Here is a 22,977-nt window from a genome sequence, read left to right as displayed (position 1 = left end):
ATCATCTACTTACAATTCTAAACTCTTTTGGAGGAGTTTTGTAAAAGAAATTCTGAAAATACGATTTTATTATAAACAATTAACATAGTAAGTTGAGTCTTGCTCCTTAAAAGCTCAGCTTTATTTATCCATCCCAACTTTTTCACTATTTAGTATTTTACAAGGTCATTTTGCACTTAATGTTAGCTAAACCATGCAAGACCTAAAACTTGTGAAATTTATTGCATGTTAGGAAGGTAGGTGTGCTTTCAATAACCTATTAACATTCTATAAATGGAGTTCACCAAGCATTGGTCACCACAAGGTATTGTTTGGAGTTTGTCAAGTACTCCATCTTACACTTTATATTTCTCCTTTTAAATTTTTCTTACAGTTTGAGATCAAGTATAAGTGATATACCTCCCACAGAAGTAGAGGTTCCACAACTCCCTGATGAGGTTATAAGTGAAATCCTCTATTTATGTAATGCTCTAACCATTGTCAGTTTCAGTGCTACTTGCCGTTATTTGAGGCAAAGGATAACTTCGTTTGACTTTCTCAGTCAAATCTCAAAGATATGGAATAGGCGTCGCTGCTCACTGTTCATTCACTTTGGGTTTGCATCTCCTGTGATCACGTCAGTGGATTGGATCATGAAGATTGATGCCGTTACCAGGGAAACCGGCTACTTGAACCTGCCTTTTCTTTTAACCTAACACGGTTGGTTTCAGCTCATTGGAGTCGAGATATCCGTTACCCCTCCTTTGGAAAAAGAAGCCACTTGGTGATTTAAAATCCACTTATTCAAATGCCTCGAGTACTAGATGATCCTTTGCAACATAGTTCTTGTGAGGGTTCCTTTACTTATGCCTTTGCGCACTTTTCGAATAGTGTTCATTATGCAATTTTGCATGTTTTTAAAGATGAACCGGAAAGCACTGCTCACACTTTATCTATGTATACAAGTTTCACTAGGAACTAGCATGTTAGGATTTCATGTCCTTCATATGTGCAACAGTTGGATCCTTCGTATGTTGCAGCCAGTGGTGTTATGTATTGGCTTGCTGAACGTGAAGACGGTGATCAACCATACATTGTATCTTTCTCATTGATGACATTGACTTTTGGCCAAATTTACGTCCCTCCTAAAGCTATGTCTCATTGTGGTTGCCTTTTGGTTAGAGATGAATGTCTATGTTTGGCATCAAATAATCACACATTCTATTTATACAACTCAGTTATATGGCAGGTAAGTGACACTGATGAAGGTGTTAACTGGTCACAACTATTTACATATAATGGAATAGGTACTTTGTACGTGCCAACTGTCATGGTTGATCATGATGTTATCCAAGTTATGGAGAGGCACCTACAACTGGTTGGGGCTCAAGTCATCGCGTACTCTCAGTTTTTTTTTGTTCGATATAACCCCATTGAACGCACAAGAAACAGGCTTCATCGGTTTTTTTTATGATAATCATGTTAAATTAGATCTATCCATGCATATGAAGAAACTTTATTTCTCGTATGATAGATTATCTAGAAAGTTGTAATAGTCATGCTTTGCTGCAAATTATGCTTGCTAGGACTTGGGGTTTAAAATTTTAAGGTTGTGTGCTATTTAGAGTTGGTTTTAGTGGAACACTATGTCTTTGCTTATTGTGGTTTATTTAGTGTGTATATGAGTGTTACCACCAATTTCAGATATTGGTTCGACTTGCATTGCCCAAGGAAGACCATGCATGGCATTGCTGGTTCGTTTGTAGTATTTATCCTTTATTTTTAAGTTCATCTGCCTTATTTGTGTTGTAAGGGTTTTTATTTAACTTGGTGCAAAATATTTTATTCATTATGCTATGTTTTTATGGTTATATACTTTGATGGGTTTGAAAAGAAATTGTTCGATCTCTTTCTCTTAAAAAGACATAACACATAGTGAGAGTTTGCCAAATGGTTTCCAGTTGTATACCGTATTTGATGAGTAAGTTATATTTAAAATATAAAATATTAAAGCTTTGGATGACTCAGAGAGTTTGATTTTGCTATGAAACAACTTTGAATAAATGAAAAAAAAAGTTGGTAACACTAACCATAGCATCCGAGTTCATTTTTAATGAAATTGTTTGGAAAGAAAAAAAGGTAAAAAATAATATTGTTTACATAAAATTCTCCTAGCATTTACTACCACAATAAAAAGTTCTTTGAAGAAAGAAAATAAACGATTTTATCATACACACACAATTCTAATAAGATTAAAAAATGTTTGAAAAAACTAAAATAATATTGCTATGCATGCACCAACATTATCACAAACAGAATAACACCTTACACGTTAAAGTACCGTTTTGTTAGTGTATTAACAAAAGTAATTACATTTAATATTTGTTTATGTCCATGCTACTTGAGTTATAATGAACTATGTTAAATGGGTCTTGACTTTCTCAAGATATTAAAAGGTACGTGTAATCATTATTTAACAATCTACTTTTACCTATATGTATATTTATTACTTTGCATCTTTTAAGACTTCACTCACTTATTATTATCAAGTGGTTCAAGATAAAAAATTAAATGAATATGGGACATGAAATATTGCTTCAGGAGTTCAGGTCATTTCTAAAATCTTTTCTTACTTATAGTGGAGTAGTTCAAGACAAAGAATTAAATAGAGATGAGATATGAAAAATGTCCTCCTGTCATTTCAATTTTTCTTACATTGCCTTTAGTATACTTAAAACTTAATAGATGCTAGATTAATATCAAAATAAGAAATAGAATTTGTGTAAGATATGATATTATTATTTATAATTCTACATTTGTTAAGTTTTTTAAATATTATTTACTATTTTTTAGGAATTATTAAGTCATTCAGAAATATAACATAGATATTGTAAAAAAATTTTAAATTCTTCATTATGCAATGACAAATTCATTATCATATCATCTAAAATTCACTTCAGTATACAGTCGATGATAATAATTATTATAAAAAAATGAATTAATAGAGATAAATCAAAATATGTACAAAATAAAATTATATGCTAAAATTGTAGATAATTATTTTTTGTAATTAAGTATTATAAATAAATAATGGTTAAATAGTCTAATTAGTGAAGATGGTTGTTCACACCATCATTTATTTTTTTTAAGTTTGTTATCATCATTTATTTTTCATACTAAAAGTACAGTGCACGTAGCCATAATTTGGCAAAATATTAACACCAATAACAATAATTAGCCTCTTTATTTGCTTTTTGCCACCTTCACTATTTAATTTGAAGTTTGCATCATCTACTGTTTTCTTTTACATCTATCACATATTTGTCACGTAGCCAAATAATTATAATATTATGTCTTATTAGTTTATTATTTTAATGGTATTTTATGTCTTATTAGTTTTATTTTATTTTTTATACAAAATATTATAATATTATTTAACAATTGCTGTCATTTTATTAGTATAAACTAATGGAACATTTTTATAATTTACAACTTTTAAAGTTTTAAACTTTTAAACTACGTTCTAAGTAATTTTATTATATTTTTGCATATCAGTTTTAAAAATTTTAATAATTGTTTTATATTTAATTAATTTGGTACTATTTTACGGTGTGTTAGTTTTTTAGTTAATTTTTTAATTTTTAAAAAAATATATTCAAAATTCAATAAGAATTGTAATTGGGTGGATATCTCAAGCTGCCGGATTGCGTGTTGATGGAGACGGATAATGGGCCTGAAGCTCGCCAAAAATAAAAAGAAAATAAATGTATGGGTTCTGAGCAAAAAAGTGAAGTTAGTCTCATTCACTTCAACCCGCCCATCATCTCTCTATGTCGATTAGAAACCCTAAATACTATCTTCTCCTTTGTGCTCTCCTCGATAGCCCTGTCAATTAGGGGTGTTCAAAACCGATCCAGAGCGAACAAAACCGATCAACCGAATCAAACAAACCGAAAATCAAATAAACCAAAAAAATTATATTTTGCTGCTTTTTTTTGCGGTTCAGTTCGATTTTCGGTTCTGACTCTGAAAATCTTAACCAAACCGAACTGAACCGGTCACCTAAAAAACCCATTATCCCATTACCCCATAATCCCATTAGCCCAATCTCGTTACCCCACCGGCCCACCCCCATATCAGATTTCCCTAACCCTAACAGCCTAACCTAACGCATTCAAACTCAAAGGAAGCCCTCCTAGCACACAGTCGAACCCAGCCCTCCCATCCCCTCCCAGCTGAGCGCCAAACCCACCTCTCCCAACCTCTCCCAGTTGAGCGCCAAACCCACCCCTCCCAGCCTTGGTGAGACATGGAAGGTGGATATCTCAGTCAGCGATCCTCTCCTCTAGGGATGGTCTGGATATTTGTTTTTGTCTAGTACTGCATCTTTAACCTTTTTTATTTAGGGTTTCTTTTTTCTTTTGGTTGTGTTTGATTTGGGATTTCGTATGTGTTTGATTTCTCCATGGTTTGAGATGTTCAGATTTTTTGTCTCATAAAGTTTAAAATTCTAACCATGTTTTATTCAGATTGGAACGAAACCTTTTTTTTAATAGCTTATTTGTAGTAATATGACCAAGATTGAAAGCGACTTTTGATGTTTCAATATATGAAAATGTGCTTCCATGCTATGGTTGATGTAGCATAATTTACCATGCTTTTTCTAAATTACACTAACATTCCTGTGGTAGTAACTGAATCCGGATGGCCCTCGAAAGGTGGATCCAACAAGCCTGATGCAACAATCGACACTGCAAATACTTACAATAGCAATCTAATAAAGCATGTGCTGAACCAAACTGCAACTCCCAAGTGTCCTGGAATTGCTGCTAGCACTTGCATTTATGAGCTCTACAACGAGGATATGAAGCCGGGGCCATTGTCTGAGAAGAATTGGGGACTCTTCAATGCAAATGGTGAACCTAAGAAGGGAAAGACTCCTGATTCCTGTCACTTCGATGGAGTAGCTTCTATCTCCACCACGGATCCTGTAACACCCCAATTACCCTAAATCTTACCTCTAGCCGTAAAGCAAAGGTTAATCAGAGATTACGACAGTCCTAAGGCTTTTACATATTTATATATATAGAAGAAAATAATATATTCTAGAAGTCTGATGAAGGATTAAGCTAAAAAAACAGAATTTCAGAAGCGCAAAACGTTCACACGAAACTAATGCACAAGACTCAAGGTTTAGATGAAAGAATAAAACATATATATAGATACAAAATTTATTATAATCATAGAGAACTAGCCGCAACTTGCGGAGTTTAAGCCGACTAGTTACAAATAGAAAGATACAGAGGTTTAGAATTAAAATAGCTTATACAACCTATCTCTCAAATAAGCCTCTAAGGCCATAAGATAAATACACAAAAGGTGAGAGAATACTATGACGAAAGTAAAACAAAAATAAACAAGGAACAAACCATACTCCGCTCTATCACCATATCCGCAATCTCACCGAAGTATATTACGACCTGCATCTGAAAAACAACAACAAAGTATGGAATGAGAACCGGGGGTTCTCAGTATGGTAACAGTGCCCAATGATGTAAGATGTAAGGCTCCGGGATGCCGAAGGCAATCCTAGAACTCCACATCACATACAGATATTCAAGCTTAGGACAATTATAAATAAATATATACAGAACTTAAACTATAAACCATAAGCAGGGTTATCTAACTTAGGGGATTTCTAACTAATACTAGTCACACCGCTGTATCCCACAGCCCTCGCCAACCTAACCTCCGTGCGATCCCATCGCCGCCGCCTACCTAACCTCCTTAGCACCAGACAATCACAATTAATACAAACAAGTAAAACACAAATAATATTTATATACAACAAGTAGTTCAAGAAGCAGATAGGCATGTTATTCAATTAGGCAAGCCATTACAAGTAAACACAGCATACAAATAGATAGAAAATGTATATGATGAATGCCTGCCCTACTGGCTGTGATATCACATTGTCGGTTCAACTGCCAACCCGACACATCTCCATGAAGATGTCGCCCTTCGGATTTTCTCATATGGGAACCCTATAGTGCTCGGATCACTGTCCAGGTACCGGCGCCTGCACGCCCTATAGATCCGAAGGGATGCGAGCGGGATCTCTTGCCACCGTCCTCACATCTAAGCGCAAGCGGGATTAACCACCGTCCTTACGCCGCCGCCGCTACCTCGACAGGCGGGATTAACCACCGTCCTTGCCGGGCGCATAGCGTCTCATAATCACAGTAAAAACAACATATCAGTGGTTTTAGAAAACACTTTCAAAATACATAGATCCATCATCTCAATCCGAGTCCTCGACTCATCTCAACCACTGTCCATTCATAACTCAGGTTCCCAATATCAAAGTTCATCATTCCTCATCTCATGTATCAATCATCCTTCACCTATCATCAAACCGTTCTCAGCACACCAGAAACCTAGGCCTCCGTTTTCTAATCTATCATAAAATCATGTACTAGAATCCTTAAGTTTTATCCCATGTTCTAATACTCAAAACTAGGCCCAAAAGTCTTAAAATGGTGTTAAAGAAGCTTACAACCTTATTGGGAAAGTGAAATAGTTGAAAACAAAGTTTAAAATTATGAAACAGGGCATGTGCGTCCGCACAGAGGTGTGCGTGCGCACACCCAGGAAGATTTTGAAAGTGTGCGTACGCACAGGGGTGTGCGTACGCACAAGTACTAAAATTAATAAAATATGTTCCCTTGAACAAGCTGTGCGAGCGCCTCTAACAGACGTCCCTTCCTGACTTGTGCATGCGCACAAAGCCGTGCGTCCGCACAGGTCGTAATCCTTCATTGATGTGCGCGCGCACAACCTATGCTAGCGCTACCACCAGAGCCCTTTCCCCTGCCTGTGCGTACGCACAGGTCCGTGCGTCCGCACAGAATAACATTTTTGTAGAGTTGTGCGTGCGCACATATCAGAAAATCCTGAAATTCTGCAACTTTGCAAAATTTCAGATTTTCTACACCAACTTTGAATGATCATAACTTCCTCTACAAAATTCCAAATTTTGCATACTATATATCAAATCGAAGGGTTTTCAATAATCTTAAAATATAAACCAAATTCAACAAAATTTGAAAACCGAGACAAAAGTTATGATCAGACCAAATTTACCAAAAATCTATTTTTACCAAAGGCCTCAAAACTCTAATTTTTCCAAAACTCACAATTCAAAACCAAACCAACCACAACCCAAACATTACCAAAACAACATAAAAGCCCATACACTTTCTTCTCTAACTCAACCATCCATAATCCCAATTACACTACTCAATACCATCAAATTCCTTAATCATCAACATCCAACATCATCATAAATAATCTTTAACCAACAAACAAACATCAACAACCACTTCAAATCATCATCACTTAATCTCAACATTATCAATCATATCCACATTCATATTACCACACTCAACCTACACACTCTCCAATATCAACCAATATCAAAATATATAATTAACACCAACAACATCAATATTCATCATCAATTATCATCATACATTCTCACACATTAAATCATCAATATCCTTTATTCCAAACCACCACAACATTTTAAATTAACTCATTACCTTAAATTCTAATAATCCTCAATATTAACCAATATAATCAATCACCATGAATACTCATCAATACCAATAATCTCCAACAATCATCATCAACCACATTAATCCCACACAACCAACAATTACATCAATTCATATATAATTATTCATTCACCAACAACGTTCAATCCTATCTTAGGGTCAACTAGCCTAAGTGTCCAGAAACATTACATATTACATAAAGGAAACCGAAACCATACCTTGGCCGATTCCCAAATGCTCCAATCACCAAAGCTTGTTCCAAAGCTTCAACCAACACCAACAAACACCAAGGCTCACACTAACAACACATATATCATCAAAATCAAAACCTAAGATACATAAAATAACTAAACACAAGAGTTTAGTGAAACCTTACCTTACCCAATGTGATTAGGGGTAAAATCCAATATTTATCCACTGCTAGAGGTCACATAAACAACCAAAACTACAAAATCTACTCAAAACCATAACCTCAAAAACACAGAAATCTAGGGCTGGAAAATGGGACGCGAAGAGAGGAATCTTACCAGATTTCTTTATATAAAAACGTAGAGCTCGACAAGAGCTTCGCGTGGCCACAAACGGCTCGTCAATCGGAGCTCCGGATCAAAAGTTATGGCTTCCGGAAGGTGGAGGTGAAAAGTGTCATCCCTCTTCTCCTCTCCCCTTTAAAAACCGCGGCCCCCTCCCCCTTAGGGCTGGAAAATGAGCTCAAAGCTCATTAAATGAGCTTATATATGTTGGGCATTGCGTCCGGTTTGAGCACGGTCCAACCGTTAGCGTTTTTGGTCCGTTTGGCTCATTTTGGTCCATTTGGCCCACTTTGGGCTAAAACCTTTAAGATTAGTGTCCGGTTTTCGATTCTAAATTATTTTTCTTCTTTCAAAATAATAAATCAATTTTTAAAATATTATTTTTCAAAATACGCGGTATTGTACAGTCTAGAGCCGGTACTGCCAGCTTAAACGCCAGTACGCATTTTTACAAAAAATTTTCGAAAGAAATACATTTTCCAACTTAGAAAAATTCACTGAAATCAAATTTCACATTTTTATTTTCAAATTAAAACTTCTAAATTTTGAATCTATTCTGGGCACTAAAATTATTTTATTAAAACGGTTTTACATGAAAATGCGGGTTCTTACAGATCCAAGTATGGTGCTATATGCATTTTTTTAGTTTAATTTAGCATTGATTAATTTGGAAATCTCTATAGTTTAAAAGCTCTAATAAAGTTCTTTTATTGTGCACAAATTTTCAATTAGTCTCTATAGCTTAAACATGGATAGTTAATTGCTTATACTGTGCAGAATTTTTATATCAAAAACAGCGATTCATCATCCAATATATAGGGACCTGATTAGGAAATGTCTGTTCAAATGAACTTGATTAAATGAGTGATGCATTTTTGTACGAGTGATGCATTTTTATCCACTCATTTTCAGATAGTAAATGAGGTCAACAGTTGAGAATAATATTCTTTGTTATGTTCTGTGTCCGTTTCTCTCATTTTTTTATTTTCTTATCTGCTTGATTTTTTAGTGCAGAGATACTCATCATTTATTGAAGTTTTTTTCTATTTTTAGTTATGAATTATTTATTTTTTTCTCGAAAAATATTCTTTTCTCTCTGTTAAGAAATTTTTAACTTTAATAGAAAACCAGATATTTATTTTAGTTCCACCGATGATATTAAATAATTTTTTAATATTTAGATTACTCATGCCATGTTTCTTAATTTTGTGCTTTCTATTTCTCAATTTTTAAAATATATAATTTGATGCCTTTGGAAGAATAAAATAATTTTGTTGTAAAATGTAAGAAAACCTATAAAATTTGATATGGTTCAATTCCAACTGCAGCCGTCCTCATTTTGTATCTTGAGAAGTCGTTACCTGTTTTCTTACTATTTTTTTATTTTCGTTATTTCTGGTTGTCCTTTTATTTTTGTCACAACCAAATTGAGTTTCAAAGTCACCGGTGTGCTTTTTTTATCCTGTTCTCTTTAAAGCCAAATTTTCCTCCGTTCCTTATTTATATATAACTGTACACGACTCATCGCTGAGTTTTTATCCTATAATTATTTCAGCGTTATTTATTCAGAGGTGTTATACAACAAGCAACGACTAAAGAAGTATGTTCTTGGATTATCTTGCTGAGGATTTTATTTCATGTTTAAAGTGCTTATTTTCTCCAAATGTCCCAATTGAGTTGGAGGCAAATAATTCATTAGAGACCGCCGGACAAACATGTATGGCTAATTTAACTCTAGCAAAAATGCATAGGATGAGGGATGTATTGCTGTAACGAGTTAAAGAAAGTCTAGATAATATTTGCCTAAGAGTTTTGGGTGATTTGACGATGAATGCCATTTGGATGGATTACCAAAGAAATCATTCAAGAATTTTTCATAAAATGTCACATTCTTGCCTGCTGTCGAGTCCAAATAATGATGTCGCACACCATGTACCAGCTGGAGGGATGCAACAACTACAAGGAGGAAGGCTAATAAATCAACAGGAATAAGAGAAACTTAAATATGTTTCCAAGGAACTAGATGACGCAGAGCGTCTGAAGACACTAACAATGTCCTTTGGAAGAGACTCTATGCTTACAACAGGCGTTATTGTAGATTTTTTTTCACCAAAAAGTTCGGTCATGTCGTTGACAAAGTGACACTTCATGCTCGGAAGGACAAAGATGCTGGCGATTATGCTTTTGTTCTTTCTAGTGATGCATCAATTCCGTGCATCATTATGAAAGATAAGAATGTTGTTCAAGATAGGCTGAATGGAAAGAATATTTGGATTAGATGGTGGACTAGAACGCAAGTACGCTATGGCAACTTTGAAGGAAGAATACCATGAATTATATCTTCATTTTACAACGGTATTTTAATTTGGATAGATATAAAGATCTTTAATTTTGTATGCTCCAATGAAATTTAAGTATTTAAAAGTTGTTAGGTATAAGTAGTGCTGTCAATAAAAACCCCAGCCCTAGGGCCAGCCCTAAACCCTTCACGTATCTTTTAGCCCGCGGCCCTACAATGTATTAAAAAAAATTATTAAAAGCCCTAACCCTAAACAAGCCCTAAAAAAGGGGGCTGGGATTGGGTTAGCCCGAAAGCCCCAAATCACCCTAAATGAAACAGAAATTATTTGTCAAAAGAAAAAAGCAAATCCCTAATAACCCCACGGCGCATGCTATGTTCATAGTGGAAGTGATGCTTGTGGAGCATCTCAACCTGCGGAAGAAGGGATTTCACACGTGGACGAGTTTTGGGAAAGACTGACTCAACTCAAGTGAGTCAGGTTTGAAAATGACTAGGAAATTTCGTCCGAGAAGTAGTTGTTTGAAATGTCTAAGATTTTCGAGGTAGGGAAGGTTCTGGGAGATAGTGAAGTTCCTTGAGCTTACGCATGAACTTGGAGTTAGAGAAGAAGGGTCAATTTTGTTCTCAGTTCCTTCAGAACTTGTGCGTCACCCCAATGTGTCTTTGATTCAACGGCGGATTTGGAATCAAATTGACTCTTTCTCTCTCTTTCTCTCTTATATGCATGCTTATCAAGACAAGTTCACAAGTTATCTCTTTGATGCATTCCTTGCCCAGTTGCATTTCTCTCTTTCATGTGACTAATCTTATCATTCTTTTTTTTTTCTTTTTGGAACTGTGTTGTGTTACCAACTAGGATTAGAAATTTGTTTTTTGTCTTAATCAAAATGAATTAGAACGTATTATTAAAGTGGGCTAAAAAATAAAAATGACCCGTGGACTGACCCTAAGCCCTTTGGTTTTACAGTACTTTTGGTCCTACAGACATTTTAAATAGTTAGCCCTGTAGGTTATAAGGCTATTTTTTTTTATCTTGGCCCTATAAGGTAGGGTCAAAGCCCTATAGGGCCAGCCCAATTGACAGTATTAGGTATAAGTAGTTTATTATATTTTATTAATGGAATGTATGTTACCAACATATTCTGGACTAATATTTTTTTATGACAACCAATATTTATCTAGTTATTAGAAATTGGTCTTCATTCATCCAAAGGTTTCCCTTGTTTTATGATAATGCATATTTTTAACTTTTTCTGTCGTAGGAGTAAAGCAATATGGAACTACCATTCTTGAATTCTATATTTCAATAAATTTCACAATTAAACAAAAAAATATTAAAGATCAAGAATCTAATTGAGTCCATTTTTAGTATATCTATAATTTTTTGGGCCTAATTACGTGCATAATCATTGCTAGTTTTTTATAATTCACTATTTTATTATCTGGGCTAGGCCCAACTATAACTTAATAGACAATCGCAAAAAAAAAAAAATAATATGATAGAAATGATGTGATTATTGTAGGGTTGTTTTTAACTTTTGAGAAACTTTTCTATTGTGCACCTGATTGGATCAGTAATTATCCATGTAATGACTAAGTATGCTAAGCTTAGAAGTGTTGTCCAAACCAAAAGACTAAACTGAAATTCATTTCAAAAAATCAAATAAAAAAATAAACTAAAATAAATTAATATAGAATAATTAAATTAGCTTGAATAGAATTTCATTCACTTGCAACTTGAAGGAATAATAAGGATTAAGTGACTGTTTTAGAAAACAATAACGGATAATTTATTACCTCTATAATTTTTCAATATATTATCCATTATTCAATCTAACTTTCTATAAGACTAATCTTTAACAACAAAACTTGGCGAGTTATCGACTGAATAATACATAGCAACAAATAAGGTCATATGTTACATCTGATTGGTGACATAATGCATTGGCAAGAGATACCAATATCCATCGAATTGATGCATGTGTATTGAGCCATGTGTTCATCAAGAATTACATTATTATCTTTTTAGTTTGTCATCACGTATCCACGTTCTTTTTGTAAAATTTTGGCCTCCTATTTCAATGAATTTTTATATCGCATGACATTAATTTCGAAAACTTCCACAGTAAACATTACAGAAGAATAATAAAAAAAAGTATTTACTCACTTCATTTAAAGAGTATAAATTATTCTTATCAATTTAAATTCTCTTGTGACATCATATCCATCGGTAGACTACTTTCGTTGATATTACGCATTTGTTGTAAAAAACAACACAAGTAATGGAATTAGTAACATAGTTTCAATAAGAAAGGGAGAAAAGAGGTCACACTGTATTGAGAGAGGGAGGTCGTTTATTTATTTCCATAACCGACGGTAATTCTAATTTAATTCAAATTTTAAAATACAAACTATTTAAAATTAACTAACTGCCTATAACTTAATTTTAATTTCAATTTAACCACATTGTACACATTGTACAAAACGTATATTGACTCTTCATACTTTCTCTTAAAAAATATAGAGCCAGTTAAGATACTCTCACACTCATCACAACTAAAAAAAATAAAATAAAGAGTCCAATAACCTTCATTTAATACATATATCTTAAGTTATTTTGCAAAATGGTTCTTTTGAAATAAGCGTTTGATTAAGCGTTCTCAGTGTGAAATACCAAAGATGACAGAGGTGAGAAAGATAACAACAGAAAAACTTTCGATGATCAACTTACTATAGTCCAATCTAAAAGCCAATTACAATATCACCTTTGTCAAATCATCCGTGTACCATGGTTACATCACAAGTCAGCAGCCCAAGCATATCTATACTCATTACTCGAGCTTACTTCAACACCATCGTTGGCTATTTGGTAACTCTCCCGATTCTACTTCTTAGTTCATAGTTTTGTTTAAATTTGGAAGCCCTTTTAACAATTGGAGTTGATAATCCTTTTAAATTATTCGACTCCTCTATGCCTCGGCTTCACATTTTAACTTGAAAACGTGTACTTGTTCTCAACTCGCACGCAATCAACTTTCACCACTATCAATCACGAATTCAACCCTTACTATGTCATCAGATAAACTAGAGCCAATCTCATCATAAGCCTACTCAAAATCTTCCACAAATTTCCAACTCTTTCAGCTCTCGTCATTTGATCCAACGAAACAATTATAAACAATTCGCAATTACTCGATAAGCTTTTCGACATTCGTAATGGATCGATTATTTTTCCAATACTATTTCATACTTGCATGAGCCTTGTCTGGGCATACTTGTGTAAATCCTGAACTTGAGAAATTCGCCGTGAGTGGAGTTGCTCACCTCCGCAATCTGCACTCTCCAGATGTCAGTTGAGACTTACTTGACTCGATGTCCCCTGTTCTCTCTCTCTTTATCACAGGATCAAGTTGAATTCCTTCTTACAATGCACTTTAATTTTTCTCCTTGTGAATGTTGTCATTCGTTTTAGACTTAGTACGGTCATAATACCAGATGTCCTTTCCATTTCATGTGAACACCATGTGTATGGTGTGAGTGTTTTTCAGTTTAGTATTTTCCAGAAGTTGCCTCGAGTTTGGGGAACAGCTTGTATAGTCCTAAATATAGCCATCAAGGCGATAACTCAATGGGAGCAAAACTTTTAAAATACGGAAGACGGAACGAGTAGTATACCACAACAAGAAGAGATCTGAAGCTTTAGTTTTGTCGACCGTGTTGTATGTGGTTCAATCGACGCGTCAATATGCACTGATTACTTAGATGCCCTGATATAACAAGTTTTCGAACTTTGAAAGCAGAAAGCGACCTTTGAGTCGAGATTCATCATACCTGAACCTAATGACACATTAACCAAGAACTTAGGAAGTGGGTGGATGCAACCTCATGGTGCCATGACGACACCTCGATAGAAAAACTTTTAGCAACGATCGAAGGATTTAATACCATTAGGTAATTGTGAATTGAATGACAAAAATCCATCTACCTTTCACCCATCGGAGGAAAAATGACAAGGCTATACGTTAAGGTGTCGTGGTACGTTAGTCACACCGGTATTAACCCAACCCCGAAAGATTTGACAACCTAGGTTCTAAATTGAAAACCTAAACAATAGAGATAGGGTTAGTGAAATTCAAACTAAGATTCTAACCACGCGATCCCAACCAAATGATTAATTGGAAGTGAAGACATAGATAGTTAGAAAAAGGGAAGTTGCACTTTCTTAGAAATTATTTCAACGAGGTTAGGAGCGGTGAGCAATTGAGACCAAGTGATTAAAACCAAGGAGTATTGAATCCGAAACGAGATGACTACCAACACCTCTCTTCAGGTAACTGAATCTGAATTTTGAGGACAAAATTCTTAATTAGGTGGGTAGGATGTAAACTCTAGAAAATTAGCGAATAATTAGTCAATAAATTAACTTTTAATAAAGAAAATTAAAAATGTGAATATTATATTAAATTAGGATAGAGCTTATTAAAACGAGAATTTTGACACCAATTTTAAAGAATTTGGCCCAAGATTAGGCCAAACCGGTTAAACCGGGCCCAAAATGGGTCCAAGGCCCAACTAGTCAGCCCAAGTAATTAAAGAAGGGGCACTCTTCTTCCCTTCACTCAGCAAACACGCTGAAGCAGCACCCATGGTGAAAGGGAAGAAGACATAAACCTAACACCACCTTCTATCCACTATAACTTCTTCATCCGAGCTCCGATCGCCGCACCATTTGCGGCCATGTATTTGCCGCATCGAGCTCTACAATTCTATCAGAACAATTTCTTTGGTAAGTTACTCTAACACTCCAGCCTCTCCTTCCCCTCAATTTTTAAAAATTATGTGTGCCCAAGTTGAGAATTTGTTAATTTTGATTCTCTAGGTTCAAATTAGCTTGTGGAGCTTGTTGGTTTTGGCTCTCTTGGTCCCGCGTACGGTGAGGTTTCTTGCCTTGGCCAAATTATTGGTTTTGAGTATGTGAATTCTAAATTTTGAATCATATATGCATAATAGGTGTGAACTAGGTGTGTGTATACAAGTTTTGGGATTGAATTGTGGACATTTGAAGGCTTGGTGAAGGATTGGCATCAAAGTCTTGGCGGTTTTGTGAATTGAGGGGCTGTGTGTATGACTTAAGGGTTGCCTTGGACCAACGCGGGAATCGGCCAAGGTATGGTTTAGGTTTCATGCATTTAATATGTAATGCTCTGTGAAAACTTACACTAGATGACCGTAGGATAGGAATGAATGTTTGAATATGTGAATGGCTTAGTGCTTTATTGATACATCATGAACAAGGTTGGGTTTTGGTCTGATGTGGATGTTGGTGTTGGAATTAATGATGTTGTTAATGTATGATGATGAATATGAGTTTATTGGAATTAATGATGATGAGTTAATGATGTTGCTAATGTATGATGATGAATATGAGTTTATTGGAATTAATGATGATGAGTTAATGATGTTGCTAATGTATGACGATGAATAAGAATTTGAGGTGGTTGATTGATGAATCTTGTAGACTAGGTAATAAGTGTTTGGTTTGAAGTTATGCATATATATGTGTATATAGGTTGATATATGATATTGTGGGGTTGAACTATAGTAGTTTTGGGAGGATTATTTGGTTGATTGATGTTACATTAGGCTGAAACTGAATTTCAAGGAAAAGAGGTTTTGAAGCTTTTGTGAAATTTAATTTTTGGCCGAACTTGGGCGACTCATAACTTGGCTTCTGAACCCCCAAATGGTTTCATCATGGTTTTGTATGAAAATTAGGTTCGTGAAGTTTATACCGTTCAAAAAATGGAGGAAAAATGTTTTAAGACGGAAAAGTTATGCGTGCTGGAAGTTCGGGGTTTAAAGTGGCAAAGTTGCAAATTCAGGCTTGGTGGAAAAATTTTTTGGAAACTCGTGCATCCACGCGTACGCGTGGCTGACGCGTACGCGTGGCATGCGTACGTGTAACCAGGGGACGTGTACGCAACCTGAGCTAAATGCCTACCCATGCGTACGCGTGGCCCTGTTTTCTGCAAAATCATATTTTGAATTTTTAAATCGAATTCTAAATCTCTAAACCTCTATTTTTATTCTTTTAACCCTAGATCTTATTAGTAAGCTTAGTAATTAGTTGAAACTAGGAAATTGAGGTAACTCGGGGATGAAGAAAAGGGTAAACGTTGATGAATTATAAGATAATGATGTGAAAGCTAAATGAATACATGTTGCTATGGCTATAAAGAACGAATGTAAGGAAATGATGATGATAAATGATGAGATTTGGGGATGATTGTGTGTGGCTGAAATGGTCGATATGGCAAGTTGAGGAAGGAAGTTCCCTCTCTTGTTGTGATATAGATGTGGGGAAGGTGGAAAGGCACTCTCCTTCGTATTATTTCCCCCACATTATTCTCTGGTTGCAAGGTGGAAAGGCACACTCCTTCGATGTGGAAAGGCACTCTCCTTCGTGAAACCTTCAGGAGAAGGTAGAAAGGCACTCTCCTTTGTTTATGATCCTCCTGGAGATGCGTAACCTAGAGACTAATGTCTGGGTTAGCTACCAGATGTGTCTGGTTCTGGCAAAGTAACCGACACGTGAGCTCACGACCAATAGAATAGACATTCATCATATGCATTTTGTTTGTTTGTTTGCTAAGCCTTACTTGGGATTGCCTACCTAAATATATATTATGCTATTTGTTATATTTGCTACCTGCACTACCTATTTTCTACTTGTGCTTGGAATTGGTTGGTTGTTTGTCTCTGTTAAATCATTGATGATGGAGGAACGGAGGAAAGGTGGATCGATTTGGTGATAAAGTTAGGATTAAGTAAGTAAGTTTAGTATTCCTTAGAACACCTACCCTTTTTATGGCTTCTGTTTAGAATTAATCTTTATAACTGAGTGTCGGCGTTCTAGGATTGCCTCTGGCGTTCCCAGGACCTTATATATTATGTGCGTGGCACCTTTACTATGCTGAGAGCCTCCGGTTCTCACCCCATACTGTGTTGTTGTTTTCAGATGCAGGTCGAGAGGCTCCTCACTAGGCGTTTGGATTCTTGAAGCGGAGCAGTTTTTGGGTTCTTTTGCTATGTAGCTTATGTATATAAATATGTATTTAGCTTTCTCTCCAAGAAACTTGTTTATTTTGTCCCTCATAGAGGTTAAAGGAGAGTTAGGTCCTTATTTCTGTATTCTGGGTATTTTGGGATAGTTATATATATTTGTAAATATTCTCTGGCCAGCTTTGGCTTCGCAGGCTGAGTCAGGGGCTAGTTATGTTATATTCTTGGCTCTCTATTCACTCTTTCACTTAATCATATCTATAACCTTTAGGTTTCTTAGCATGCAAGTAATTCCGTTTCCTGAGCGTTGCGCTTTTTATTTTGCGGTTTTGTTTTACCTATTTTTTAAGACTCCTAGTATATTATATTTTTTCACTATTATACGTATGTATTTTCTGATTAGAGGTCCGTAACACCACACTACTTATGTTCTACGACTTAAGCGTAAAGCTCTGTGTAATAGGGTGTTATACACTCTAATACTAAGGAAGCTCACAGTGTTTATTCTTCTCAAATTCTTTATCATTACACCTATGTCTCACTTGATTATAAACCTACATGCTACTGTAGCTTAAAATTTATAAATGAAAAGAAAATCATGAGACAAGTTCTGAAGTGGAAAGTCCTTTTTTTTTATTACAAGATTTGTAAGAGTATGGCTTTTATAATGTTGCCACCCAACTTAATTATCTTATATATATAGATCAATCAAATGCTAACTAATTGGTAATCCTCTTGTAAGGGCTATTCTTTGCCAAAGAGATTAAGGGATGTGATTAATAGCCGGAAGCAGGGAACATAATAAACTAATAGCAGACGATTAAATCATTCCATGTGACTAACCTTCCCAGAATCACTAGGATTTTCAGCATAGATTAGATGCGGAGGTGGGAAGAGATTTACATCCAAAGGCTCATAAACTCCATGTCTTAGTTTATCCATGTTTTCCTTGTTGAAATCCTATAAAAGCACCAAACAAAGTCAAATGACTTATTAGCATTCATTCATCATTCTACAACAAGATTTAATAACATATATACATACATGAGCACCATCAGAAAATAACATTAAAACAAAAAAGGTGGCTTTATAAGATGGATGAAGCATACCTTCTTCAAGAGCAATTGTAACAGAAGCTGGACGGGAACATTAAACAAAATTCGACGGTAAATCCGACAATTAAACAAAATTAGAAAACATGAACAATTAAACAAATTAAACAAATTCAGCAAATAAGAACAAAAAGATAATCAAATATGAGGTATTAAACATGAACAATTAAACAAATTCAACAAATGTTTATTCAAAAAAATTCAACAAACTCTCATCCAAACAAGAAAAGAAACAGGAACAGAGAGAATCAAACATGAACAGAAATAGAAGTAGAAACAAAAGAATCAAACAAACTCACATCAAATTCAATGGGGACGGCGCATCAACGGGATGCCAGCGAAAGGGACGGCGATGACAAACGCGAGTGAATAAGCGAAGGGAATGGCGACGACGAATGCGAGCGAAAGTGAGGCGAAGGGAATTGCGATGGAGGAGCAGCGTGGCATTCTGCTAGTAGTGGAGCACACCAGGATTATGATAAGTGACGGCAGACGACCACGCGACGGATGCCAAGCGGAGGAAACGCGGCGACAGGGGAACTCAGCGAAGAACTTAGGGCAAGATATAAGTGTGGTACAATGTGAAGGGGTATTTTGGAATTTTAAAAAATTAAAGTCTCTTTAATTAGGTTTTTAATTTTAACAGTAAGAATATTCGTTTTTTTAATAAAATATTCTGTTATTTTAAACGTTTTTGTCACGGCAAGAATTAAATTGAAAATAAAATTATGGTATAGGACCAAATTAAAAAGAAAAAAGTATAAGGACTAACAAAGTAATTAAACCAAAAATTAAATTAAAAGACAACCGTGTTTAAAAATGAGATTAGCTTATTTAATACTTTGACTAAATTTGACTTTAGTGTGTAAATCCCTTTGTATTATTGTATATTCTTTCAAAGTATAATATCAGAAATTAGAAAATAAAAATTAAATTAAATCATATTTATAACTTCAACAATAACGCGATTTCAATGGAAATATCTCATACTCAACAAGTAACACAATGAGTGAGTGAGTAACAAGACATGTAGATTTCCATGTCCAGCACCTTATCACCGGAAACACCACCAATACACACATTCCTCATCTTCCCCACACTTATGCAAAACCCAACTACATAACAGAATTCCCAAAAAAAGAAAAGGAAAAAACAAAGAAGTGAGGATCAATGGAGAGGAATCTTATTATCATACCCAATAGACCAAGTCCTCCACTTTCACTCCCTTCGTATCATTACAGTGCCACCCAGTTCGAGTTCCACAGAAAAACAAGGTTCCATGCAAGTTCCAACCTTGTTTCTGTCACAAAAGACTCACACCTAAAATCAATTGAAGCCCAATTGAACCGGCTATGCATCAATGGTCCCTTAACTGATGCTGTAGCAATTCTTGACTCACTGGCTCGGCAAGGTTCCAAGGTGAGACCGATCACGTACGTTAACCTTCTACAGTCATGCATTGACAGGGATTGCATATGGGTGGGTAGGGAATTGCATGCTAGGATAGGAATTGTGACAAATTTGGACCCTTTTGTGGAGACCAAGCTGGTGAGCATGTATGCGAAATGTGGGTTTTTGGAGGAGGCACGTAAGGTGTTCGATGAAATGCGTGAGAGGAACTTGTTCACTTGGTCTGCTATGATTGGTGCGTGCTTGAGAGAGTGTGATTGGGAGGAAGTTGTGGGGCTGTTCTATGACATGCTGCAAGATGGGTTCTTGCCGGATGAGTTTCTGATTCCGAAGATTCTACAGGCATGTGGGAAGTGTAGGGATTTCGAGACTGTGAGGCTGATACATTCGATTGTGATCCGGCATGGGATGCAGTGCGCTCTGCGAGTGAGCAATTCAATTCTTGCCGTGTATGCAAAGTGTGGGGAGATGAGTTATGCGAAGAAGTTCTTTGAGAGTTTGGACGAGAGGAACAGCGTGACCTGGAATGCAATCATAACAGGGTGTTGCCAGAATGGTGAGATTGAGCAAGCTAGGAAATATTTTAATGCAATGCAGGAAGAAGGGGTTGAACCTTGTTTGCTAACTTGGAACATAATGATTGCCAGTTATATTCAGTTAGGACATTGTGATATTGCAAGGGATTTAATGAGGAGGATGGAAACTTTTGGGATTTCTCCTGATGTGTATACTTGGACTTCCATGATTTCTGGGTTTACTCAAAAGGGTTTTATACATCAAGCTTTTGATATATTGAGGGAGATGCTTTTATCAGGTGTGGAGCCCAATGGTATTACAATTGCCAGTGCTGTTTCGGCATGTGCATCTGTAAAATCACTATATGCAGGATCAGAAATCCATTCTCTTGCTATGAAGTTGGGTTTGGGTGATGATCTGGTAGTTGGTAATTCACTGATTGACATGTATTCCAAGTGTGGTAATCTGGAAGCTGCTCAGCGAGTTTTCGATATGATGTTTGAGAGAGATGTATATTCTTGGAATTCAATTATTGGAGGATATTGCCAAGCTGGTTTCTGTGGCAAAGCCCATGATTTGTTTATGAAAATGCAGGAATCTGATTCACCTCCTAATGTTGTTACATGGAATATAATGATCACAGGATATATGCAAAATGATGATGAGGATCGGGCCTTGGATCTTTTACAAAGGATTGAGAAAGATGGGAAAGTTAAGCGAAATGCAGCATCATGGAATGCGATAATTTCTGGGTACCTGCAAAAAGGACTACTGGACAAGGGTTTGCAGATATTTCGGCAGATGCAGGCTTACCACACTTCTCCAAACACAGTTTCAATGCTAAGTATTCTTCCTGCTTGTGCAAATTTGGTGGCCGCAAACAAAGTGAAAGAAATCCACTGTTGTGCAGTGCGTAGAAATTTCATATCTGAAGCATATGTATCAAATATATTCATTGACACTTATGCTAAGTCAGGAAACATGATGTATGCAAGAAAAATATTTGATGGATTGTCATCAAAAGATATAATCAGTTGGAATACTCTGATTGCAGGTTATGTTTTACATGGCCAATCAGAGTTTGCTCTTGATCTTTATGGTAAGATGAGGAGGGAAGGACTTGAACCGAGTCGAGGTACTTTTGCAAGTATTATCTTAGCTTATAGTGATGTTGGAATGTTAGATGAGGGGAAGCATACTTTCTCCAGCATCAGTGAAGAATATCAGATTAGGCCGAGTCTGGAGCATTATTATGCAATGGTCTATTTGCTTGGTCGTTCAGGTAAACTTGCTGAAGCACTGGAGTTTATCGAAAACATGCCCATTGAGCCTACTTCCACCATATGGGCTGCCTTGTTTGCTGCCAGCAGGTGTCACCGAAATTTTGGATTGGCTATCCTTGCCGGAGAACGCATGCTTGAGTTGGAACCTGGAAATAATTTAACTCAGCTTTTACTTTCTCAGGCATATTACCTATGTGGGAAGTCTTGGGAAGCCCCAAAACTTACAAGGTTGGAGAAAGAAAAGGCTGTAAAGATACCGCTTGGGCAGTGCTGGATTGAAAGGAAAAACATGGTTCATACTTTTGTAGTTGGTTATCAGTCTAAGACATACTTGGACAAGCTACGCTCTTGGCTAAAACGGGTAGCGGTAAATGTCAACGCTTCCATTTCTGGCAATTTGCCTTCCATTGAGGAAGAAGATGAGGAACATGGTAGCATTGTACATAGTGAAAAACTTGCCTTTGCATTTGCTTTACTAGACTCTCATCATGAAGGACCTCAAGTTTTACGAATAGTAAAAAATTTGAGAATGTGTAGAGAATGCCATGACACTGCCAAGAATTTATCGTTGGCATATGGATGTGAAATATACTTAAGTGATTCAAATTGCTTACACCATTTTAAAGGTGGCTACTGTTCTTGTCAGGATTATTGGTAGAGGGAAAAGATGCAAGAGAGAATCTATTTTTTATGTGAATAGATTACATAAAAATTTATGAAATTCTATCATATGTATCATATGTATAGTTGTTCTTGTATGTTGGTTTCTGAACAAATCTACTTTATGAAAATAAACCTTTAACACACAAGTTTTTGGCTTCGCCTTTTACATTGTTTACATATTAAACTGTATCCAACTCCATTTGGTTATTGTACAGGCAGATTAATATATTATGATACTTTCTGGATGGAAGATTTGAATGTTTGATAGATAGATTGTACAGACACGGCATATGGTTTATAGATATCCATTAGTTTGATAGACAGATTGTAAAACCTTTCTACTTTGAAGATATCCATTAGTTTGATGATATCCACTACGTAAAACTTTTGAAGCTAAGCCTTAAACCCATGGATAGCCTAATATGTCTACTTTGAATCAATCTAATCCTTAACTGATCAAGGCAGATGATCAATTAATCAGAGCCAGCGTTTGGTTTACAC

The 22,977-nt window shown here is 35.8% G+C and overlaps 1 protein-coding gene and 1 long non-coding RNA gene across 2 annotated transcripts; one reads left to right on the top strand and one right to left on the bottom strand.

The window, feature by feature from the left end:
* On the bottom strand, window positions 16,517-19,201 carry LOC107609848. The gene is made up of 2 exons (XR_001613297.2): window positions 18,904-19,201; window positions 16,517-18,452 (listed from the first exon to the last, which is right to left on the bottom strand). It is a non-coding gene; the product is annotated as an uncharacterized LOC107609848 (long non-coding RNA).
* LOC107609135 (pentatricopeptide repeat-containing protein At1g19720) lies at window positions 19,572-22,622 on the top strand. Its single transcript, XM_016310979.2, has one exon. The coding sequence runs from the start codon at window positions 19,775-19,777 to the stop codon at window positions 22,469-22,471; it is 2,697 nt and encodes an 898-aa protein (XP_016166465.1). The 5' UTR covers window positions 19,572-19,774; the 3' UTR covers window positions 22,472-22,622.

The sequence above is a fragment of the Arachis ipaensis genome, chromosome B07 (genome assembly GCF_000816755.2).
Source record: "Arachis ipaensis cultivar K30076 chromosome B07, Araip1.1, whole genome shotgun sequence".
NCBI lineage: Eukaryota > Viridiplantae > Streptophyta > Magnoliopsida > Fabales > Fabaceae > Arachis > Arachis ipaensis.
This window is presented reverse-complemented; position numbering and strand designations above follow the sequence as displayed.